Source organism: Phocoena sinus, chromosome 9, assembly GCF_008692025.1.
Source record: "Phocoena sinus isolate mPhoSin1 chromosome 9, mPhoSin1.pri, whole genome shotgun sequence".
Classification (NCBI taxonomy): Eukaryota; Metazoa; Chordata; class Mammalia; order Artiodactyla; family Phocoenidae; genus Phocoena; species Phocoena sinus.
In genome coordinates, this window is record NC_045771.1 from 58,341,582 (window position 1) to 58,364,314 (window position 22,733).

Below are 22,733 nucleotides of genomic sequence, written 5' to 3' on the forward strand. Positions count from 1 at the left end.
TGTCCTTTCAACCAAGACCATTCCCCTGTAGGTCGTTTAAATATGAACTGAGCATATTTCTTAGAGAACTAAAGCTCTCTTTACTTTGATTTGTAAATAGCCCCTGATGTTTGTCTTCCAGAGAGTTGTGACAAATGTTTGTCATTTGACCACTGTTTTGTATTGGACCCTAGGGTGAGCCTGGTCCAGCTGGTTCCAAAGGAGAGAGTGGCAACAAGGGCGAGCCTGTAAGTAGTTCTATAATCACAGTTTTATGGAGTTACTACTTTTTCAATCCAAAAAGTAATACTTTCACTTTTTTTAAGTTATTACTTTTTTTTCTAGCTAGATATGAACACAAATTTTACTTTTCCTGTGACCCCGTCTTTTGTTTTTTCATTAAATAGGGTGCTGCTGGGCCCACAGGTCCTCCTGGTCCCAGTGGCGAAGAAGGAAAGAGAGGCACCACTGGTGAAATTGGATCCGCTGGCCCCCCAGGACCTCCTGGTCTGAGGGTAGGTTGCAAATGCTCTTGACACCCAGACACACCAGAGGCACCCATTCGTTGGGAATTGGTCAGAATTACTGAGTGCATTTTCTAGATGAAGGAAACATCTGCTTTCCATCTGCTTTATTAAATCACTGACTCTCAATTTGATATGTTATAAAATTGGTCTGGAAACAATGTTGACCTACTTTTGCAGAAGGTTTCCTCCACACAGTCCTTTGGGGTTTGGATGAAGTTTTTTGGTTTGGTTTGTAATTGTATCTCCCCTTTAAGGTCATCAAGATTTCTTGCATGCATGCCATGTTTCAATAAATTCTGCCCTACCTGATATAAGGATACTCTCCAATTCTTTTCTATTTCATGTACTTTGTTACAGGGAAATCCTGGTTCTCGTGGTCTTCCTGGAGCCGACGGCAGAGCTGGTGCCATGGTAAGTTGTCTATTACTCACATCCTGGGAAGGAACTTGATGCTTCTGGCCGTGGGTATGTCACTGGAGTTAACAACCTCCCCTCCCCTTTCTTTTTAATAGGGCCCTCATGGTAGTCGTGGTGGAACTGGCCCTGCTGGTGTGCGAGGTCCCAGTGGAGATTCTGGTCGCCCTGGAGAGCCTGGCCTCATGGGACCCCGAGTAAGTTTCAGATTGATTTTGAGCAAGTCACACCTAGCACTGTTTCCTTTCCTAAAGGGATGATTAATATTTGAAGACAACAATAAAAAAAATCAAAAATTAATTTGTTGGTAGACTTGCTGATGGTTCCCTTTTTAATTTAACTTTATCAAAGCCCAGTAGATATTTTGACGAATTTAGTTAGTTCATAAATTTCCTATTTATTACTTGATACAATGGCTGTGAGGTTTTGGGAAGAATAGATTTATTTTAATATATCCAAATTAGGTTGGTTCTCCTATCAGCATGAATCTTTTATCTCAATTTGTGAGTTTTATATAAGGTGTTCATGAAATATATTAGGACTATACATTATCAGTTTATTAGATTCATAAGTGAATCATTTTTCCAGCGATCACAAAGTGCTGTAATGTATTCAGCATCACACTAGCTATGGAGAAATGACCTTTAGATCTGTAGACACTCTAATCCATAGCAATAGAGTAATTTTTTGCCTCCATTATCTCTTACGGATGAGTATCAACTGTCATTGTGCCATAAACAAGTAATAAAGACACCAAATATAGCAATTTAAAAAAATCCACTTTGAAAATTACTTACTAAAAGTATTTGTTTTTCTATTCTAAGGTAAAAAAATATATACATTTTGCACATATAGTATGTTGCTCAACAGTTTCTTGAGATATCTTTAAATGGATCAGTTGCACTAAAATTCAGTAAAAGGAAAGGCATTAAAAATAGAAAGAAGAAAGTTTTCAGAGCTCTTTCATACCTCCCAGCTAGTGGCTAATACCCCTAATGTTTTGCCCTAGTCAACACACAAAAAGTGGGGGGAAAGTGCTTTTGTGAGATTTCAGTTAATTGGAGCCTTGAGTATATGTGTTAGAGTGCCAATAGGAAAGCATCCTCATTTATTTTATAGGGTTTTCCTGGTTCCCCTGGAAATGTTGGCCCAGCTGGTAAAGAAGGTCCGATGGTAAGTATGGCTTATATTTTCAAGGACACTTATTGCACCCTTATCAAGTGTTTCCTGTAGCTTATTTATATGTGAACACATTGAAAATATATATTAGCCACATACATATCTGAGAATGCAAAGTAATAGATTGTAATTACAGAGTCCAAATGAACACAGGAGCAAAAGGAGAGAAGGAAAAAGAAAAACATGGCAGGGAATATTGAAGAGGGTGACAAGGGTATGAAAAGAGAGGAGAAAGAGGGAATTGTGTACATATGAGATTGACCTGGATGTGCATGTACCGACATCCTATTTAGAAAAGGAAAGTGGATTCATAATTTATTGACACTTTATACAGGAAGCTCTATACAATCAGAAAATGATCCTGTTTCATCCTGTGGCAGCATCACAAGCTTGAGGTGGTGAGATCCTGTGCTGAGTAAACGTTAAATAAACTCTGGTTTCAGGGCCTCCCTGGCATTGATGGCAGGCCTGGACCAATTGGCCCAGCTGGAACAAGAGGAGAGCCTGGCAACATCGGATTCCCTGGACCCAAAGGCCCCACTGTAAGAATCACCAGAACCTCTTCTCCCTTGGCACTTTTTTGCCACATTTCACCAACACTCTTATTTCTCTCCTGCCTCAGTCCACTCTACCTCAAGGGGGTTCCTTTCAACACAAGAAAACTGCAAGCCACTTACCACAACAAAAGTTGACCTTCAGTGTATCATTGTTCCTGCTGAAAATCCATATCTTGAGTCATATGCTCCTGCAGACATAAGTGTACTTTATTGTATCTGGAGCTGCATGATGATGGGTCATGCCTTAAATAACAGAATGCAAGGACTAGGAATCTAAAAAAAAGAAAAAAGGCAAGAAATTCACATTTCAAAATTGTCATGGTTAATTTGACATTAAATGTATTTTTTTTTAATGTTTATTATAGGGTGATCCTGGCAAAAATGGTGAAAAAGGTCATGCTGGTCTTGCCGGTCCTCGGGTAGGTACTAACTTCTATCCATATAGTATTCACATAGGATACACATCTTTTGAGGCCATCTGATATCATTCCATCACTTTCTTTCTAAGATGGCATCCCCAAGCTTCCTTTTACCATCACAAAATGTCTTTTCTCTTTAACCACACTTACAAGGCAGTGAGCTATGATGAATCAGAATGTATATTAAGTCAAAAATATTTATGGATGCATTGGTTTTTATTTAATTCATTTCATGATTAAAAGGCTATGAATATGCTAGTAGCATTCTCTGACTTTCATAAATTGCCCTTCATCCATGGACTTCCTATGAGCCATATCACAAGTTAGTAGGTAGTATTTGGGCCTTGGCCACAATGTGTTCAATTCATGCTGAAATAACAAGCTTTGTTATGAGGAAGTAATACATGAGGGAGGCTTTGGGGTATCTTAAATTGTCTGACTCACAGGCAACTAACTCTGAGCCTTTCTGTTGAACATTTTAGGGTGCTCCAGGTCCTGATGGAAACAATGGTGCTCAGGGACCTCCTGGACTACAGGTGAGTATTTCTCTCACTCTTGCTCTATTTTGCACTAAAATGAATCTAGTCCCACAAAAATGGCCATCTCTTTTTTTCCAGTCTAAAAGTTATGTAGCTCGATAGCAATGGTGGCATATATCTCTATTTATGTAATCTTTCCTATCACTTTCAGGGTGTCTCAGGTGGAAAAGGTGAACAGGGTCCCGCTGGTCCTCCAGGCTTCCAGGTAAGTCAGCTAAAACATACAGACTACTGCTTTTGGGCAGACTCTCCAGCTGTAAATAACTATATAACACTCTCCCCACCACACAGTAACTGGTTTCAGAACTGAAGCAAAGAAGCGTACATTTTTTCAAGGCAAACTTTTCTGTAATCCTTTAATAACACATAATAGTTAGTGATCATGTTGATATTAGGTATTTCCCCAAAAAAACAATTATTAGAAAATCCCCCAAATATAGCTGTAAAGATTGAGGTTTGTCTTTTTTTCATCTAGGGTCTGCCTGGCCCTGCAGGTACAGCTGGTGAAGCTGGCAAAGCAGGAGAAAGGGTGAGTAAAACAAGTGATAGTAAATTCGCCTAAACTTGGGACTTTCCCTCTGTTTAATACCCTACTGCAGTGCAATTATAATATGCAAAAGGAAACTTCATATTTCATATGTTAATGATAGTGTTCTACATATGTTGGTACTGAGGGAGAGAATGAGCCAAGTTACTCATTTTCATTCAAATTACTTTGTTTTAAGGATTGAATGAAACATCACATTATGGAAGTACAATATCATGAACATTCCATTTAATAGCCTTACTTTTTGTATTGTTCTTGGTAATGTTAAAATACAAATTATTTCCCTCTCCATAGTAAAAAAAAATAAATGCACTGATTTTCCATCAAACTAGACCCTGAAAAATTGCTTTTAATGTTTTTCTTGGCATTCAGACATGACACTGCTATTCACGATCAGGGCATGAGTCTGAGTCATTTTTTCTGTAATTGTGATGAATGGGCCTCAATTCAGTTACATTCTGTGGCCTCTGCTCTCCTTTGTCAACAGTGGGGCACATTAAGGAGACAGCTGGTCAGTAATAAAGGAGATACACTTGGGTATACAATTAACTAGGTAATGTGCAGAATATGATCATTTCTATTAAGAAAGCAGTCTGTTATATAACTAAAAATAGGCAATGTCTGATATTGTTCATCATCATTATTTATTATATTATCAAAGGAGATAGTCTTTTTTCACTTTTTAAAAAGCAATAAACCAAATAATGAGAGACTAAAATTTTCTGATACCAGGTTCTAGGATAGATATATATTTAATATCAGTGAAATTCTCACTTTTTAAAAATCTTTCCATACACCACTGAAAGCTCTCTTGGTCCTAATAGCCTGTGTACTTATACACTCATGTAGGTGGAGCCTATCGGGCTTTTTTTCACTCTCAAAACTTTTCTAAATATCATAAACATATGTGGATTTAGAGAACATACATAAGTTTCACACTTTATTTCTTCTCATGTTTTGCCTAGGGTATCCCTGGTGAATTTGGTCTCCCTGGTCCTGCTGGTCCAAGAGTAAGTGTTACTTAACTTTCATAAACTTCTCGCAATGTTTTTAAAACAAATGGTGCCTTCTCCTAAAAACTATTGGTGACCTTGTAACAGCAAATTCCTGACACTCTTCTGTAGTCAAACATAATCTGCAGAGAATATTCAATTTCTAAATTGACAGTAGACTTTTTATGTAATTGCTCATATGTCTTATTTAAAAACCACAGGATTATAAGAAACATAAATGAACTAATACAGGTATTATATTCAGTGATTTATACAAACAAGTATGATATATTTATGACAGTGGCTCGACCTGAGCTAAGGAAAAGTAATATCTTACTAAGATTTAAAATCAATTTTTCCAATGTGTGTTGGTGTTCAAAGTCTAAAAGATGAAATCATGAGCCTACTTTTATTTTAAATATTAAATAAATTGATGTCATTTGTCTGTGGTCATTAGAATAACTGGAAAGATTAGTTGGCCCCTAAAGTATATTGTTATGTGGCTGGTTACCATATAGCTAGGATGCCCAAACAAATTTACTGTCATGGAACCATAGTATCATAGAACCAAATTATAACAAGGGCCTTTGAAACAGTTGCAATGTGGGCTTAAATGTTAAATATTCTGGACCATAGAATACTATGTTGTAGTGATATTTACATGCAAATTGGGAAATATTTAGACAGATAGATAGAAAGATAGACACAAATACACACATTTTCATACATATATTCTCTGTTAACTATATTATAGCTGTTACATCACTATTGCATGCAATTGTATAAAGAGAGCATAGATATGAAATATCTAATCTTATTTACATCTGGCATTGCTATTCGCCTAAAATGATGGTACTGTGCATAACTGGCATCTATTTTTACCTATGGACCTATCACAAAAAAAGGAAATGAATTCCAAAAGTTGAATATTACACTCTAAAAGCAACAAATTTTGGAGTTGTAGCCATAGAACATTAGAGCTGAATGAGACATTAGAGATTAGCTCATCCCATCCCTTCATTTTACTAGTAGAGAAATTAAGGGAAAAATAATTATAATTTGCTAGTAAACTAGGCATTTGGCAGAACTAGGATTCAAAAGCTAAACAAGTGTGAACTCTAATGTGTAAAATGGTATCTCTGAAAATGATGAACAGTGTTAACACTTCTTCTAATCCCCTTTTCACAGGGAGAGCGTGGTCCCCCAGGTGAAAGTGGTGCTGCTGGTCCTGCTGGTCCTATTGGAAGCCGAGGTCCTTCTGGACCTGCAGGGCCTGATGGGAACAAGGTAAAACTTTGTTACATATTGCTGGTTTGGCCCAGTGTGCTCTAGAATAAGTAAATCCTTTACAGTAGTAAGTGAATTGTTTCTCAGATTTTTTTAAAATTTATTTCCAGTTCTGTGATGATTTCCACCTCAGTAAATAACAATCTGATTCCAACTGACCTGAATTATTCCAAAAGAGGCAAAACCCCAGTGTTCTACACACATAAATGAATTAGTATGGGTTTTCACTCTTTTCTCATCACACTATTTATACTTTTGTCTTAATCTAGAAACATCGTATACATTTGGACACTATTTTTAGAGAATGAACTTTTACCTTCCCAACGTCCTACTTCATAAAGTAAAATTTCAAAAAGTAATCTAAATTTTAATAAGATAATTTTATGATGATAAAAATTAACTGGACAGTACATTCATCCCCAAAACATAAGCCTGAAAACTTGTGTTTCAAAATAGAATCTGTGGTTTAGATCTTAAAATAGATGGAATTACACATTTCTGAAAAACAGATTACTTCAACCACAATAAAGAGAAGGTAACACATTACTTCTGATTCTTACCTTTAAAGGGTAAAGATTTGCTATAAAAGGCTATTTTGGTATATGGAAGGATATTGGAAAAAATAAAATAAGGTAAGAGGGAGAGAGGAAGTAAGAAAGGAAATATTGGTTCTGTGAGAAAGTACTTTCAAAGGGTTTTATCTCAGGAGCTAGTCAACAGGTTTTAAGTATGTGGAATTGTAAGGTTTTATAAAAAAAATGGAAGCTATAGTCCACACTCTTAAGAAGATTAGAATGTAAACATCTCCCCCGTTGATGAGGTCTCTTTCCACATTTCCTGTCTGAGCTGAGACTTCACCTTGAAAAACGTTTGTGGGCATTTTTCACTCTCTGCCTTCCATTGTCGTACCCTCTTCTCTCCCCTGCCTGACTCCCTTAAGAGGACTGGGAGCAGGTTATAGGAAAATCACAGGCACCCATCCTACTACCCTCTTCTCTTTAGTCACTGTGTCATTAACAGCATCCTCCTCGGTTATATTCTCCCTCCTTTCAGTAGGCCTCCTTTGTGTCTAAGCAGGCGAGCCTGCTATCCATTAAATGTTTAAATTGGAATGCTTCAAGAGTTTGGCTCTTCATTTTCTTCTTGTACCACAGAAATAACTGATTTCACATGTGTTTGATTCAAGGGCGAACCTGGTGTGGTTGGTGCTCCAGGCACTGCTGGTCCATCTGGTCCTAATGGACTCCCAGGAGAAAGGGGTGCTGCTGGCATACCTGGAGGCAAGGGAGAAAAGGTAGCCTCTCAGTGTTTGACCTCAATACATATTGTTGATGAACTCTCACAAAGAAGGCTGTGCAAGGTCAACCATTTTTTTTTTTTTTTTTTACAGTTCTTGGCAGGTGGTCTGGTAGCATTTTGATATCTATCTATATACATTTCCCTCTGCCACCTAGCACCTACGCATTTCTAAACTCACTAATCTGGCAAAATTCTTTGCTACCATGGAATTTCACGCAAACAGATGGTGTTGAGTAATACATGAGGCTCATTTTAATGCCACTAACAATAATGCCTCAGCCTGCCCTAATTAATGGGAAGAAGCTATATTGAACAGCTGTCAACCGTGCTGCTGCATTAGTTATGCCATAAGAGTGATCAGGCACTGAAGCCCATTGTGATGTTGCCTTATAATTCTGTCCACATGAATTTGTACCTTGCTTGATTACGCTTCAGAAGGGTGTATGGAAATTAGAAAAGAATATTTAACACTAATCTGGAAAGGGCCTTGAATTATTTTTTCCTCATTCAATATTTTATAGAATGGTAGGGAATCAAAACATTACTAAAGATCTTAAATGAATAAAAGTATTATAGCATCTTCTGTAAAAACACTGTGCATTAATTTTGATTCAAAAATTTGGTCAGAAAACAAACATTTGCTCTTGCTTTTTACTTTCAGGGTGAAACTGGTCTCAGAGGTGATGCTGGTAGCCACGGCAGAGACGGTGCTCGTGTGAGTAGAATTCTGTTGGTACTCAGATTGTTTTGTTCTGTTTTGTTTTGTTTTACACTTCACTCAATTTGAGTTGAGAAGCTTTCCAAAACTGAACTGACAAAAGAGGGATTCAAGTTTTGTAAAAGAGTATTCCATTCCTTCCTGGACCTATGACTAATAATATCAGTTTACATGTTCCAAAAGAAAAATTCAAATGAGGACTTATCCCCTTGAAAATCATAGCCTGAATTTTCTACCTTCCTTAGTGTTAACTATACCAAGTACAAGCTACAGTCCAAAATCTCTAGGTTTAATAGAACACTAAATGATTGTTTATCATAGGGCTTTAGAAAAAACAAGAATTCTTCCACTTTAGGAAGCCAGAACCTCTAATAAGGTCCTGTTTATTCAAATGTATACCCTAAGAATTTATCACTCAGAGCAGCTCCAAAGAGTAACTGTTAATGCCATGGAGATGCCAGTGATAATCCCATAGAGGTATAATAATCCTACCTAGAGTGTTGATATCATGGCTCTTCCAGGCCATAAGCCACTTGGGCTTTTCTCACCTCTCCCTCAGGCCTGATAACTCCCTGTGGCACATTCATCATATCCTTCCTCCAACTCACACAGTCCTCACAGTTCTTAGCAAGGCTAGTCATTTGCTACTCTCCAGGGAATTTTACAAGAGCAGAGAGTTCAGATCTCCCCAGTGTGCCTAGCCTGCCCATGACTTAGTTCCATAACCTTCACCACTAGGGTACTCTCCTCCTGAGAGTGGCTTCTAATAGTCTTGATAATTAGAACTGAAATGCTTCAAAAGCTTTCTTGATGTCCACCCAGGGTGTTCAGTCACTGTATAAGCACAGCAAGGGGAAACGGCAAGGGTCACTTTTGACGGTATGGGGGTGTTATTAACAAGACTTGTTTTCTTTTTGGTACTAGGGTGCTCCTGGTGCTGTAGGTGCCCCTGGTCCTGCTGGAGCCAACGGGGACCGGGTAAGCATGCATTTTCACTGAGTTGCAGCTCTCTGAGCCAATGGCGGTATCTAAAATTCCCTGCCACCCTGGCCCCAAAGGGCCCTGGCAATTCATTTTTATGGCTTGGTCTAAAGCCCATTGATTTAAAAACTTATCCATTAGTATGGGGCAGCAAGAAACAAACGCTGTGTGTTGAAACTTCTCTTTCCCTTCCTATACACGTGCCAGGTATCTGATCTATACTTCAATCCCTATCATTTGTTTTAAAGTCTTTTAAAGTCTTTCGGGGTTGCCCATTAACAATATCCTAATGCACTGAGCCTTCTTGAAGCCTTCATTGTAAAAAAAAAAAAAAATCAATAAAATACATAGTGTGCCCATTTCACATTGAACAGTCCACTTAAAATAAACCTTATTTATTGTACAGCACAAATTGCAGCAAATAGATCAGCCCTGTGTCCATCTAAAAATTAAAATGTCCTCCTCCTGGTATTGTGGGCACTGATTTATAGTGTTTTGGCAAGTGTATGACCAATACCATTTCACCCTCCAAAATTAATACAATATTATGCAGAGTAAGAATCCATTTCACTTTTCTCTGTGAGATGTGAATTAGTTATCTCTTTGGATGCAATTGCAAACTCTGGCAAGAGCCCGCTGTCTACGCCTGTTCCCTCTCCCTCCTACCTCTTTGAGCATTTGTGTGAGGAACACTGACAAACTCATTTTTGGCCCCCTTATAGGGTGAAGCTGGTCCTGCTGGTCCCGCTGGTCCCGCTGGTCCTCGTGGTAGCCCTGTAAGTAAAAACCTGGTTCGTTTTAGACACTCATAACTTCTAGACACTCATGAATCTAAGATTGCTAAGACATTTTAAAATCCCTTTTCCCACCTAGGGTGAACGTGGTGAGGTCGGTCCCGCTGGCCCCAATGGATTTGCTGGTCCTGCTGTGAGTATCACGTGACACAGGTCAATCTGAAAACATTCCAAGTTAGCAAGTAGAGTAAGTTGGAACACCTGAACTATAACTGTTCCTTTCCAACAGGGCGCTGCTGGTCAACCTGGTGCTAAAGGAGAGAGAGGAACCAAAGGACCCAAGGGTGAAAACGGCCCTACTGGTCCCACAGGCCCCGTTGGAGCTGCTGGCCCAGCTGTAAGTTGAATTCACTGATGGTCAACATAGCCTGTGCAGTTACCCGTGAAATCTTATAACTCAACATAAATCAATCAAGTGCCTGCTATACGTCAGGGAACATACCAGATAGAAGACAATTTTAAAATAAGAGTTAACATTTGCATACCACTTTACACATTATAAAAATTTCATAAATATTGTTTTATCTCACTTCTTTCATTACCCATAAAGGTGGTAATATTGAAGTAAGGACATTTATTTTATATAACACAGATAATCATTTTACATTTCTAGATTTGATTCTAATAGACATGGGAATGATCCATTTGAAGAAAAGAGTAACATTTATAAAGACTGTTTTCTGATTTGACCATCTTTTCTTGTTTCCATTTAGGGTCCAAATGGTCCCCCTGGTCCTGCTGGAAGTCGTGGTGATGGAGGCCCCCCTGTGAGTATTTACAGTGTATTCTGATAATTTTTCTTTCTTCAGAATCTGTTAGGGACAACTTGAAAGTTTGGAAATTTTTGGTAATTTGGACTATAATGAGAGTCTTGAGAGTCAAGCTAACTATTTAAAGAAATTCTGATAATGAAGTCAAGATCAGATTCATGGAATGTTAACTTAATCCCAGCTGGAACTCAGCGCACTGTATGTTGCTACCACTTCACTTGAGGTAGTGATAACCAAAGTTAACCCCAAGTAGTTTGTGAAATGGGTAAGATATTTCTTTGGTACCTTTTATCATTTTGTTGATGCCCCCCTTCTTCTGCCTGATTAGGTCCCTTCCCTTGGTGTCCAGTGCTATCACACTGACTTCCTAGAGACCCAAAGCTCCCCAGGAAATCAACTCCACTGACTTCTTCCTCCTCTTATTGGACAGCAATTAATACCCTTGGTCTTTTACTATACCTTCTTCTGTAAACAAAATTACTTACTCAGTGTCCATTCCCTTAGCAGCCAGCCAGGTGGTTAAGTTATTAATATATACAGATCATATATAATAATAGTATAGTGTCTTGTCTTCTTGCTTTTACAACCATCAGGCAATATGTTAGCATTTCAAAAAAGAACTATCAGAGCCTTAATGCAAAATATAGGCATTGCAACTGGGGGCATGCTGGTCAGGAAGCTGTGTAGAGATGGAGGGTCTTTGGGGTCCTGGGTATATTTAACATAATACCCTACCTGAGGCTGTCACTGCCTACTCTTTGGTCCATCCTTGGTCACGTGTACTGAGGATTTTCCAAGGGAGAAATTTCCATCTTACCCAAATTCCTGGAGTTGGTGCTGACTGTGGAATTTTAATGTGCTTGGTTCTTAGGGTGCTACGGGTTTCCCTGGTGCTGCTGGAAGGACTGGTCCTCCTGGACCCTCTGTAAGTAAATCACTTCAAAATGTGTCTTCATTTATTTACTCTAGCCAAAATCCCTAGCCTCTAGTAAGAAACTGGTAAGAAACTCCCTATGAAAAACATGCTACTAATATTTTGCTATTACTTTCCTAATCTGAAATCAGTTTTTCTGAATCATTAAGGCAAAATCATCAGAAATTATATTAGAAATATCAGTTTAAGAGGCTTTTATTCATGTGAACATAAGTCCCCTTGTCCCCTTTTAGGGGCATGGTCTCTTTGTTAAAAATAAAAAACAGAACAGTTTTAGTCACATATCAGATATTTCTATATCTAATTACCCTTTATGGCCAACATTCTGCCTCCGTTGTTAAAGTATAATTGTTCCTGAATTTAAAGGTGGTTTGGCCTCTAATTTAATTCTGATTCAGACTCTCCTGTCAGGACTCAAGAGAATTTAATTAATTACAAAGGATTAAGTCTTCTGGTTAAGGTTTCAGGGAAAAAAAATAGCGAAGATGTTGATTTCTTGGAATCCTTTCACAGGTTCATAACAGAAAAATCTTCATTCCCTGTAGGCATTTAATTAAACCTAGTTGAGAGCATATGTGATTCCTCAATTATGAGCAAAATGCCTGTATTGGCTTTCTTCAAAAAGAAACAAGCAGAGTCCTCCAAAACCCAAATTCCCATTCATTTACAGCTAGCTCTTATAAGTCGACATAGTTCTGATTCCAGTATGCCAGGTGGCTGGTGGTACAGCATTGCTTTTTCTCACAGACATTTGCCGTAGCTTCTGCCTCGGTTGTTCACTTTATTACAGCCCCAGGAGAGGAAGATGAAAGTTGCTTCTTTCTACAAGAAAGACTGTGAAGACTTCTAAACATTTCTCCAAAATGACCAGGATATTATTTTGTTGCTTCAAGTTGTTTGCATCTTAATATTTAGAACCTCAGCTGCTCTCTCCCATTCTGTGATGATTAACAGAAAGTAAATGAACTCATGTATTTGCTCACAGGGTATCACTGGCCCCCCTGGTCCCCCTGGTCCTGCTGGTAAAGAAGGACTTCGTGGGCCTCGTGGTGACCAAGGTCCAGTTGGTCGAACTGGAGAAACAGGTGCTTCTGGCCCCCCTGGCTTTGTTGGTGAGAAGGGTCCCTCTGGAGAGCCTGGTACTGCTGTAAGTGATTTCAAACTCCTCTTTCTTAATACCTTGCGTTGAATTAATATAAATCCCTTGAACAAACCTTCAGGTGGCATATATTTGTTGATGAGTACTGCGGGCTCTCAAGTAGAGCTCAGTTGAGCCAGGAAGTCTATCCAACAGATATTGAGGTGTCATGACTTCAGCAGATGCTCAGAAGGCACTAGATGGAGATGACAATAAGTGAGGGAACTCACTGTTTTATCAATACAGCCCCTTAAGCTGTTGTGAGAGTACCTCACTGGTACTGGGATTAGAACAGCATCCCATTGCTGTGGTCACTCTACTGTAAATTAATCAATATCAGTAAGCTACCAATTTTTTAAACATGCAATGTGCAGTATTATTGCTACTCTGAAATGTGACTTTACTAGACCTGGTGCAGTTAGAGGCCAAGGTCAAAATTTGCTTCCCAGCGTAAATTCTATAAGAACTCTATTCCCTCACTCCAAGATGGCTTCATTAATCCCAACCACATATTTTTAAATGTTGTTCCATTGGTCTCAAGGAGGAACCAGGTACAAAGAAATAAACATGCCAAGATGTAAACTCATTGTCTTCACTAGAGAAAAGATAGCCAAAGATATGTTCTACTAATAGGAGGTCATTAGCCTTTTTCTAAACTGAGGATAAACTCATTCTCAGAAGCCTCAAGCCAACCTGTGTTGTCTCCTAGGGTCTTACAGTAATACTCAGTATTTTTACTGTTGTTTAGGGATCTCCTGGCACCCCAGGTCCTCAAGGTCTTCTTGGTGCTCCTGGTTTTCTGGGTCTCCCAGGCTCTAGAGGTGAACGTGGTCTACCAGGTGTTGCTGGATCTGTGGTGAGTGTTTGACACCATTCTTATTCTCATTAACATAAGAAAAGATTTAAAAGCTGCCACTTCAACTGTGACAGATTGATCAGTGAATAACTCCACTTAAGATTTTTTATTCACAGCATTTTCTTTATACAGATCACATGTCACTTATCTAAGAAGCTTTAATACCACCTTACTTAGACACGTGCTATAAAGACACAGCTTAACATTATGCAGAACAATTTTTGTTCTTTTTACATGCTTAAAAACGATATAAGCTCTAATTGCATTTACTCCTCTGCAGTATGAAATGCTAGCATCATCTATCCTGTAGGAAGAATGAAACTCTAGAAGTTCTGAATCATTCTATTAAACCTAATACATGACAGCAACTAGGAACCATCTAATCTCCATAAACTCTCTCAACTTTATGAATTCATTTTATTTGGAAAATCAGATGAAACTAGACTCACCTTGTACAGAGCAACATTCCAAAAGTACATACAGCTGGCCATCTAAGTGTGTAGGAGAAGGGCAAAGATGACACTAATGACACTTCTTACCATTATGTGGCCCACTCACTTTCAATCTACCTTCTCGCTTAAACCTGGAATCCCCTGGCTAACGTTGTTTTGGGAGAATGAGAGTGGCACTCAATCCAATGAGAGGAATTTTGTCTTCTCTGCCTCTTTAGGGTGAACCTGGCCCTCTCGGCATTGCAGGCCCAACTGGGGCCCGTGGTCCCCCTGGTGCTGTGGGTAATCCTGGCGTCAATGGTGCTCCTGGTGAAGCTGGTCGTGATGTGAGTCCAACATTTGGTTTGTAAAATATAACCTAGCAGTACTTCCTTGTGTGTAACTTTGTATCCTGAGCTGAGGTCTACATGTACTCACCACTCCCAGTATTGACAATCCTAAAAATAACTTGGACTAGGGAATGAGTCTTTAAGTAGCATACTTCAAGTTGGCCAAAATATTAAAAAAAAAATTCTATAAAAATCTAGGTTGGCAAGTTCTTGTTCCTATTTTTAACAGCCTGAAAAGGGGGTTCTCCATTGGGCACTGGGAGTAATGAAGGCAGATAGCTGAACTGCAGGGGTCAGTGAGCTACAGAGCCTCCCTAAGCACCTTAATTGGCATGGTGTCTTCACAGGGCAACCCTGGGAATGATGGTCCCCCAGGCCGCGATGGTCAAGCTGGACACAAGGTCAGTACACCTCACCGTTGTTCTCTAACTTAAAAGGGACTAAACTACAGGCCGGATTGATGCTAAGCTTCATTTCTGCCTTCGGCAGGGGGATCGTGGTTACCCTGGTAACGCTGGTCCCACTGGTACTGTGGGTGCACCTGGTCCTCAAGGCCCTGTGGGTCCAACTGGCAAACATGGAAACCGCGGTGAACCTGTAAGTTTATAAACACCAGTTCCTTAATGCTGTCATCCTCAGCAGGCTTTACCTCTGACCTCCCCACACTTGGGAACTGTGGTGGCCTAGGGAGGAGGATCTTGGGCTTGGCTGATAAATTGTGTTTTTCTTTTCTAATTCACAGGGTCCTTCTGGTCCCGTTGGTCTGGCCGGTGCTGTTGGTCCAAGAGGTCCTAGTGTATGTACACGGTGAAGATTTCTGTACAACAGTTAGGGAGGATCAGTCCACACTGTACATTAAAAAAGATAAATAATACATAGACTGGATTTTATATATTTTTTAAAAATTTAGTCCATGTGGAGAGTTGCTACAAATACCTTTTAATCTCTTATATTTCAAGTCTATTCTTATTTGTATTAAATTATCACAACGCTTAGCCACTTTACAGACAGCTCAACTAAAGCAGATTAAGAGTTGGGAGTAGCACCCACATGGTTTTTAGACCTTTGCATGTCTTGAATTATCTTTGTAAACAGATTGAACAATATTTGTGGAGAATTGAGTGTCATCTTTCAAAGGTAAATGTCCTATCTGTCCTTTTTCTTTATAGGGCCCACAAGGTATTCGAGGTGATAAGGGAGAGCCTGGTGATAAGGGGCCCAGAGGTCTTCCTGGCTTAAAGGGACACAATGGATTGCAGGGTCTTCCTGGTCTTGCTGTAAGTACAATGTGGACATCCAGCATGTACACAGATCTTAAAGTCCTTCAACACAGAATGAACTTCCTCACAATTTCACTGCAATTGTTCTAAAATGTCCTACATCATATTCACTTCCCGTTCTCTAACTCCATAGCTCAGAGGTAATGCCATTTCATCCCAACATGAAAAGGCGAGGGTTAGGGGAGATAGAAATATACATATATTAAAATCTCCTGGCAACAATGTCCTTCAACCCCACTTAAAATAAGTATAATTAGAGGAATGACTAATACTGCACTTCTGAAGTGGCTTGTAGAAAAAAATAATTGAATATAATAGACATAATGAGAGAAAAGAGCCCCATTTTACATTTTCAATTTTCTCAATCCAGAGTCCATTGAAACTAAAGTTTTCCATTCAGTTTTTTGAAATCCGTGTATCGACACATGTTCTGAAAGTGTGATTTTCCTATTCTCTCTTTAAAGGGTCATCATGGCGATCAAGGTGCTCCTGGCACTGTGGGTCCTGCTGGTCCTAGGGTAGGTCAACTAAGAGACATTTATCTCTGAAAGGAGCCTATGGCAGGCAGTGAGCCCCAGACCTCTTCTCCCTTGTGGGGTTTTTGCTGACTCACACAGACTTGGTTTCCTTCTTCCCTAGGGCCCTTCTGGTCCTTCTGGCCCTTCTGGCAAGGACGGTCGCACTGGACATCCTGGTGCAGTCGGACCTGCTGGCATTCGTGGCTCTCAGGGTAGCCAAGGTCCTTCTGTAAGTATGATTTAGGGAAATAATAAAGGGCATCACTGACCTAAGGGAATATCTTCTCTAGACTAAACCAAGACAATTACAACAACACATTAAAGTAATCCCCCATTTCTGTATGTTTTCTAAAATATATAAAAGTTGTCTGTATGTAATGAGCTCTATAAACCCATCCCTGCAAGTATGCCTGGGAGCAAGTTGTTATTTACATGAACTTGATTCTTTTTTACTTATTAGAACATGCTTTTGTGTGAATCTCGACGGAAAACCTGCTCTCATTCTCTCACTGTAACCAAATACAAAGCCTCCTCTTTCTTACTTACACTCTGCAGGGCCCTCCTGGTCCTCCTGGCCCTCCTGGCCCTCCTGGCCCCAGTGGTGGTGGTTATGACTTCGGTTTTGAAGGAGACTTCTACAGGGCTGACCAGCCTCGCTCACCACCATCTCTCAGACCCAAGGATTATGAAGTTGATGCTACTCTGAAATCTCTCAACAACCAGATTGAGACTCTTCTTACTCCAGAAGGCTCTAGGAAGAACCCAGCGCGCACATGCCGTGACTTGAGACTCAGCCACCCAGAATGGAGCAGTGGTAGGTTGAGATGTCCAACCAGAATGACCCTTCTCACAAGTTAGGCTTTTCAAAATCAGTTCCCACTGATATTTAGAGGAAAAAGGTATTTGGGTAAAAACTGCATTATGTGAAATCATACCCACTTAATAAAACATTTTCTTCTCCCAACCAGCACCCATTTTCAAGATTGTCTTGATACCTGTTTTTGCCCTTTTCATGGTAATATGTACCCTGATTTGATTTTCATGGAGAGGAGAGGAGGAACTGTCTAATTTAGAAAATAGCCACCCTCTTCCTGTTAATGTGGAGTAGACAATATAGCAGTACAATCAGAACTGTTACTTATGGGACTCAGAATCTTTGACTAGTAATTATTAGAACCTATATGCCACTCAATGAGAGGTTTTATGATCTGGGTCTTGTTTTTTCTAAAAGGTTACTACTGGGTTGACCCTAACCAAGGATGTACTATGGATGCTATCAAAGTATACTGTGATTTCTCTACTGGCGAAACCTGCATCCGGGCTCAGCCTGAAAACATCCCAGTCAAGAACTGGTACAGAAGTTCCAAGGCCAAGAAGCACGTCTGGGTAGGAGAAACTATCAATGGTGGTACCCAGGTAAGGAATCCTACAAACATTCCTTCTCCTACTAAATAATATCTTGTTCGGATTATTCGTTTTTTAATTATCTACATTTTAGCCCTTTACCAAAATGGGCTTTTTAAAAGAACCTGCTCTGTTCTTGGGTTTGGTTATGTCCTAGATTGCACATTAAAGATGGATTGATTAGACATATCCATATAATTCAAAAATAATTATTCAAATGTGACTTAATTGATAATCGCTGGAGAAACTGACTAATGTCATTAAGTGTGAAGGAGTACTGGCCAGCATGTAGTCCAGTACTCATGCCACATGTATTTTCAAGATATGAGCTTTTCTGAATTTCTAATTAAAAGTTTTCATCAACTTTATTGGTGGGAATTATAGAAAACTAAAGGGGTCTGAATCTCTAGATCCTTGCTCTCTTATTTTAAAAAAGGAAACACATATATGTGTGTGTGTGTGTGTGTGCGTGTGTGTGCGTGTGTGTGTGTGTGTGTGTATCTGGGCTTTATCTGAAACAGGTCCCTTTTTGAGATGACTTGCCTCAGCTTGGTAGTTCTTATGTTCCTTCTAGGTAGCTTATATTTCAAAGACAAGTGAATTGAGTTTCCTTTAAAAGTACAAGTTCAGATCTGAGTCCGTTATTCCTCTCTATACCAGACTGTTTTTTTAAATTTGACTCTTAGTATCTGAGTCCTTCTTCATTTAACTGGAATGCCCATCTTATTCTCTGTAGTTTGAATATAATGTTGAAGGAGTAACTACCAAGGAAATGGCTACCCAACTTGCCTTCATGCGCCTGCTGGCCAACCATGCCTCTCAAAACATCACCTACCATTGCAAGAACAGCATTGCATACATGGATGAGGAGACTGGCAACCTGAAAAAGGCTGTCATTCTGCAAGGATCCAATGATGTTGAACTTGTTGCTGAGGGCAACAGCAGATTCACTTACACTGTTCTTGTAGATGGCTGCTCTGTAAGTAATAGTGAAGTATGGGAATAACATTTATTTGGGAAGTGGGATAGTGGAGCATAGACCATTAAATGAACAGATGAATGAGAGACCAAACTTATTTGATTTCTCTTTCATAAATGTATTTGTTTAAATTCAGATGGTAAATTCAGAATATTCTTATCAGATCTTGCCTTCTGAAATTTTCTGAAATACTGAAATATATACGCTGTTCCATGTATTAGTTGTCTTCTAACATGAGTTTCTTAAATGATGATGTATACCCATAACTTAAAATTACTTGAGGTTAAAAGGGCCCAAACTGTAATTTATAGTTATATGTATTTTATTTTATTTATTAGTATGACCTATATTTAATTTTTCTTTATGCCTTCTCTATAATATACTATAAATTGAAGAAAATTTAAATTCACTAATAGTAGTACTGCATAGCCACCCTACCACACACATCCTGAAAAGATAATGTAGAAATAAGCCACTTGGAATATGCATTGGAACTTTTTTTTTTTTAATAAAATTAGACTGGTAGGAAACCTCTCCCTGTAAAGACAGCCCTGATGCTACTGTTTCAAAGATACACTTGTTGATCTGAGACACACATCTTCAGAAGGACATAAGCCAAAAAGTGGTTATTATAATATCTAGTATATAATATTATATAACATATAATTATATATAAATATTATCTAATATAATTATATATAAATATATGTTCTGTATAATTATATATTATATAATACAATTGTATGCAATATATAATTATATAATATTATACAAGATGGTTAGGTTCCATAATAGTGCTGCTTTATGTATATTTTTCTTCTCTTTTTAAACAGAAAAAGATAAATGAATGGAGAAAGACAATCATTGAATATAAAACAAATAAGCCATCTCGCCTGCCCATCCTTGATATTGCACCTTTGGACATCGGTGGCGCTGACCAAGAAATCAGATTGAACATTGGCCCAGTCTGTTTCAAATAAATGAACTCAACCTAAATTAAAGAAAAAGGAAATCTGAAAAATTTCTCTCTTGGCCATTTCTTTTTCTTCTTTCTTAACTGAAAGCTGAATCCTTCCATTTCTTCTGCACATCTACTTGCTTAAATTGTGGGCAAAAGAGAAGAAGAAGGATTGATCAGAGCATTGTGCAATACGATTTAATTAATTCCCTTTCCCTTTCCCCCTCTCCAAAAATCTGGAATTTTTTTTTCAACAGTCTTAAACTTGTTGTGGAAAATGTCAACCTTTGTAAGAAAACCAAAATAAAAATTGAAAAATAAAAACCATGAACATTTGCACCACTTGTGGCTTTTGAATATCTTCCACAGAGGGAAGTTTAAAACCCAAACTTCCAAAGGTGAAAACTACCTCAAAACACTTTCCTGTGAGTGTGATCCACACCATTAGGTGCTGACCTAGACAGAGTTGAGCTGAGGTATCTGTTTTTTGTTCAAAATACAAAGGTGCTAACTAATAGTATTTCAGATACTTGAAGAATGTTGATGGTGCTAGGAGAATTTGAGAAGAAATACTCCTCTGTGTTGAGTTATATTGTGTATTTTTTTTTTCATTTGATTTAACATCAGTACTTTACATCTTATTCCCGAATAAAAGTAAGTGGATCGTTTGCCCAACATTGTCCTCTTCTTTAAATTCAGCATTTGTTCTTTGCCAGTCTCATTTTCATCCTCCCCCATGGTTCCAAAGAAGCCTTGTTTCTCGGACAAGCAGAAAAATTAAATTGTACCTATTTTGTATATGTGAGATGTTTAAATAAATTGTGCAAAAAATGAAATAAAGCATGTTTGGTTTTCCAAAGAAAATATTGAGTAGAATTCCTTGCTTCAATGCTCTTTGCAGTATAAATATGGATTATAGCGTCTCTAACCAGCCATTAGACCGAGTATTTCTCATTAGACAGGAACTATGCAAAAAGGGCAGTTTGGTATGGTAGAAAGAGCAGAGAACAAGGACCCTGGAGATCTGAGCTCCAATTCTGGCTCAGCTCCTTCTGGCTAAATGACCTTGAGTGCTTTACCTTTCTGAGTTTCAGTTTATCTATAACATGGGGAAGATTCCTTCTCTGAACTGTTAAAACATTTGCCCTACTCAAAATACATAATACCTAAGCAACATGGCAATTGTTGACCTAAGTTTATTCTAAGTAGAGGTCCATAGAACTTTTTGATTTATTATCCATTAAGCACTTTGAAACAGTGGCTGAAAGTTGGTCTATGCACAATTAATACTATTAACTAAAACAGTTTCAAATATTCAGTAAAAATGCCATACACTTAAATCTGATGCAATTGAGTACAATGCCTGTTAAGAGGTAATGTGTGTGCTGTCAATCAGCACAGACAGTTGTGGATAATAGTACCATGAACACCTACCTGTCAAATCAAGTTCCCCCTGCACCTTTCAATGACATCTTTAATACACTTAAACATAGTAATGTGTCAAGTATAATCTTAAGATTCATTTAGAGCTTATTTCCTGTTGCAGAACATAATTGTGATTGTAATATTTGCCTCCTGTTATAAGTCATCTCGAGATTCAATTAGTTTTTAAAGCAAAAGACTGAACATGATAAAAATCTAAAATTAACTCTAAAAAAGTTAGCAAGGTCTGCTAACCAAATGGTAACTTCAAATTGTGGTCCTTCCACCACCTAAATCAGAACACTAGAATGCTTATTAAAATGCAGATTCCCAATCCTCAACCACCAAATTAAGATTTAGTAAGGAATCAGTATTCTTTTAAGCACCTTGAAAAATTCTGACATGCACCAATTGGGAAACCACTGGGTAAGGTGATTTCAACAATCCTTTGTAGTTTTAACATTTTATGTCTGGCAAGAACGAATCAATATACCTAACCAAGCAACATAAAACTGAACCTCTGGGATCAGAGTACTAGTACTCCCCACAAATTACTAATTGAAACAGCCAAGACAAACTTACATAATAACCAGTTAGAAATCTCTGGATAAAGCATATGCTATGCCCTCAGGCTCACAGCACAAGAACAAACCATAAAGTTGATAAAGTTGGTATAAGGAAGGGAGAAAGAGAAGGAAGAAAACCAACATTTATTGAGTACCAACTACGAGCCAAAGCTATGCTACATGTTAGTAATGACTTTTGTCAAACTGTATCCAAATAGGCAGATTTCCTAAGCAAGCAGTCACTTAATAATCATTTAATCATCCTTATGAGATAGTATAGGAAAATAGTTAAATAATGATATATCTGATAGATAACAATAAGGAAATAAATGATAGAATATCTAATAAATACTAATGAGGAAAAAATAATGATATATCTAACAGATAATAATAGGAAAATAGTGAAATAAATTTTTGTATCAATAACATTACGAGGATAATTAAACAAAAGAAAAAATGTAATAGAATGTTACAATCTTTAAAATATAATATTCAAGCACACTGTCATTAAAAATATTTTAAATGCAATGTAAAGATACTGAGTAGGTACATTTATATAGTAATGATAGAAATGATTTTTATGTCTAAATTATCCAAATCTGCTATAATGTAGTTATATTACTTTTATCATTTACAACAAATTTACTCTTAAAATATCATGAAAAGAAATAAGCAGTCACAAGTGAAAACAATCCTGGTTGAGGAGTGACCAACTCCAGGGGAAGGGTGGTCACCCTCCTGCCCACCCACTTTCTGAAAGAGAAGGAAAATCCTAACCTAAAAGTCATCCTTCACCATGTCCCAGCCACTCTGGGGGACACTGGGGAGGGGTGTACAAAGCCATACCAGGCAGCAGCATCCTCAGGGATCTCGCAGCTCAGTTGCAGAGAGAGAA

At 38.3% G+C, this 22,733-nt stretch overlaps 1 protein-coding gene across 2 annotated transcripts in view; it reads left to right on the forward strand.

Annotated features, from left to right (window-relative positions):
• COL1A2 (collagen type I alpha 2 chain) overlaps positions 1-20,194 on the forward strand; it is a 35,544-nt gene extending 15,350 nt beyond the window's left edge. The window contains exons 20-52 of one of the 2 annotated variants that reach the window (XM_032642747.1): positions 174-227; positions 387-494; positions 864-917; positions 1,019-1,117; positions 2,040-2,093; positions 2,543-2,641; positions 3,022-3,075; positions 3,558-3,611; positions 3,766-3,819; positions 4,090-4,143; positions 5,127-5,171; positions 6,342-6,440; positions 7,627-7,734; positions 8,401-8,454; positions 9,382-9,435; positions 10,161-10,214; positions 10,312-10,365; positions 10,462-10,569; positions 10,946-10,999; positions 11,874-11,927; positions 12,922-13,083; positions 13,823-13,930; positions 14,601-14,708; positions 15,059-15,112; positions 15,201-15,308; positions 15,454-15,507; positions 15,881-15,988; positions 16,456-16,509; positions 16,631-16,738; positions 17,065-17,323; positions 17,741-17,925; positions 18,650-18,892; positions 19,726-20,194. In XM_032642747.1, coding sequence (XP_032498638.1) covers positions 174-227; positions 387-494; positions 864-917; positions 1,019-1,117; positions 2,040-2,093; positions 2,543-2,641; positions 3,022-3,075; positions 3,558-3,611; positions 3,766-3,819; positions 4,090-4,143; positions 5,127-5,171; positions 6,342-6,440; positions 7,627-7,734; positions 8,401-8,454; positions 9,382-9,435; positions 10,161-10,214; positions 10,312-10,365; positions 10,462-10,569; positions 10,946-10,999; positions 11,874-11,927; positions 12,922-13,083; positions 13,823-13,930; positions 14,601-14,708; positions 15,059-15,112; positions 15,201-15,308; positions 15,454-15,507; positions 15,881-15,988; positions 16,456-16,509; positions 16,631-16,738; positions 17,065-17,323; positions 17,741-17,925; positions 18,650-18,892; positions 19,726-19,872 — 3,066 coding nt within the window. In that variant the 3' untranslated portion in view covers positions 19,873-20,194. The remainder of the gene's footprint in view (positions 1-173; positions 228-386; positions 495-863; positions 918-1,018; positions 1,118-2,039; positions 2,094-2,542; positions 2,642-3,021; positions 3,076-3,557; positions 3,612-3,765; positions 3,820-4,089; positions 4,144-5,126; positions 5,172-6,341; positions 6,441-7,626; positions 7,735-8,400; positions 8,455-9,381; positions 9,436-10,160; positions 10,215-10,311; positions 10,366-10,461; positions 10,570-10,945; positions 11,000-11,873; positions 11,928-12,921; positions 13,084-13,822; positions 13,931-14,600; positions 14,709-15,058; positions 15,113-15,200; positions 15,309-15,453; positions 15,508-15,880; positions 15,989-16,455; positions 16,510-16,630; positions 16,739-17,064; positions 17,324-17,740; positions 17,926-18,649; positions 18,893-19,725) is intronic. The other variant, XM_032642748.1, reaches the window with a different exon arrangement.
• The last annotated feature ends 2,539 nt before the right edge of the window (positions 20,195-22,733 follow it).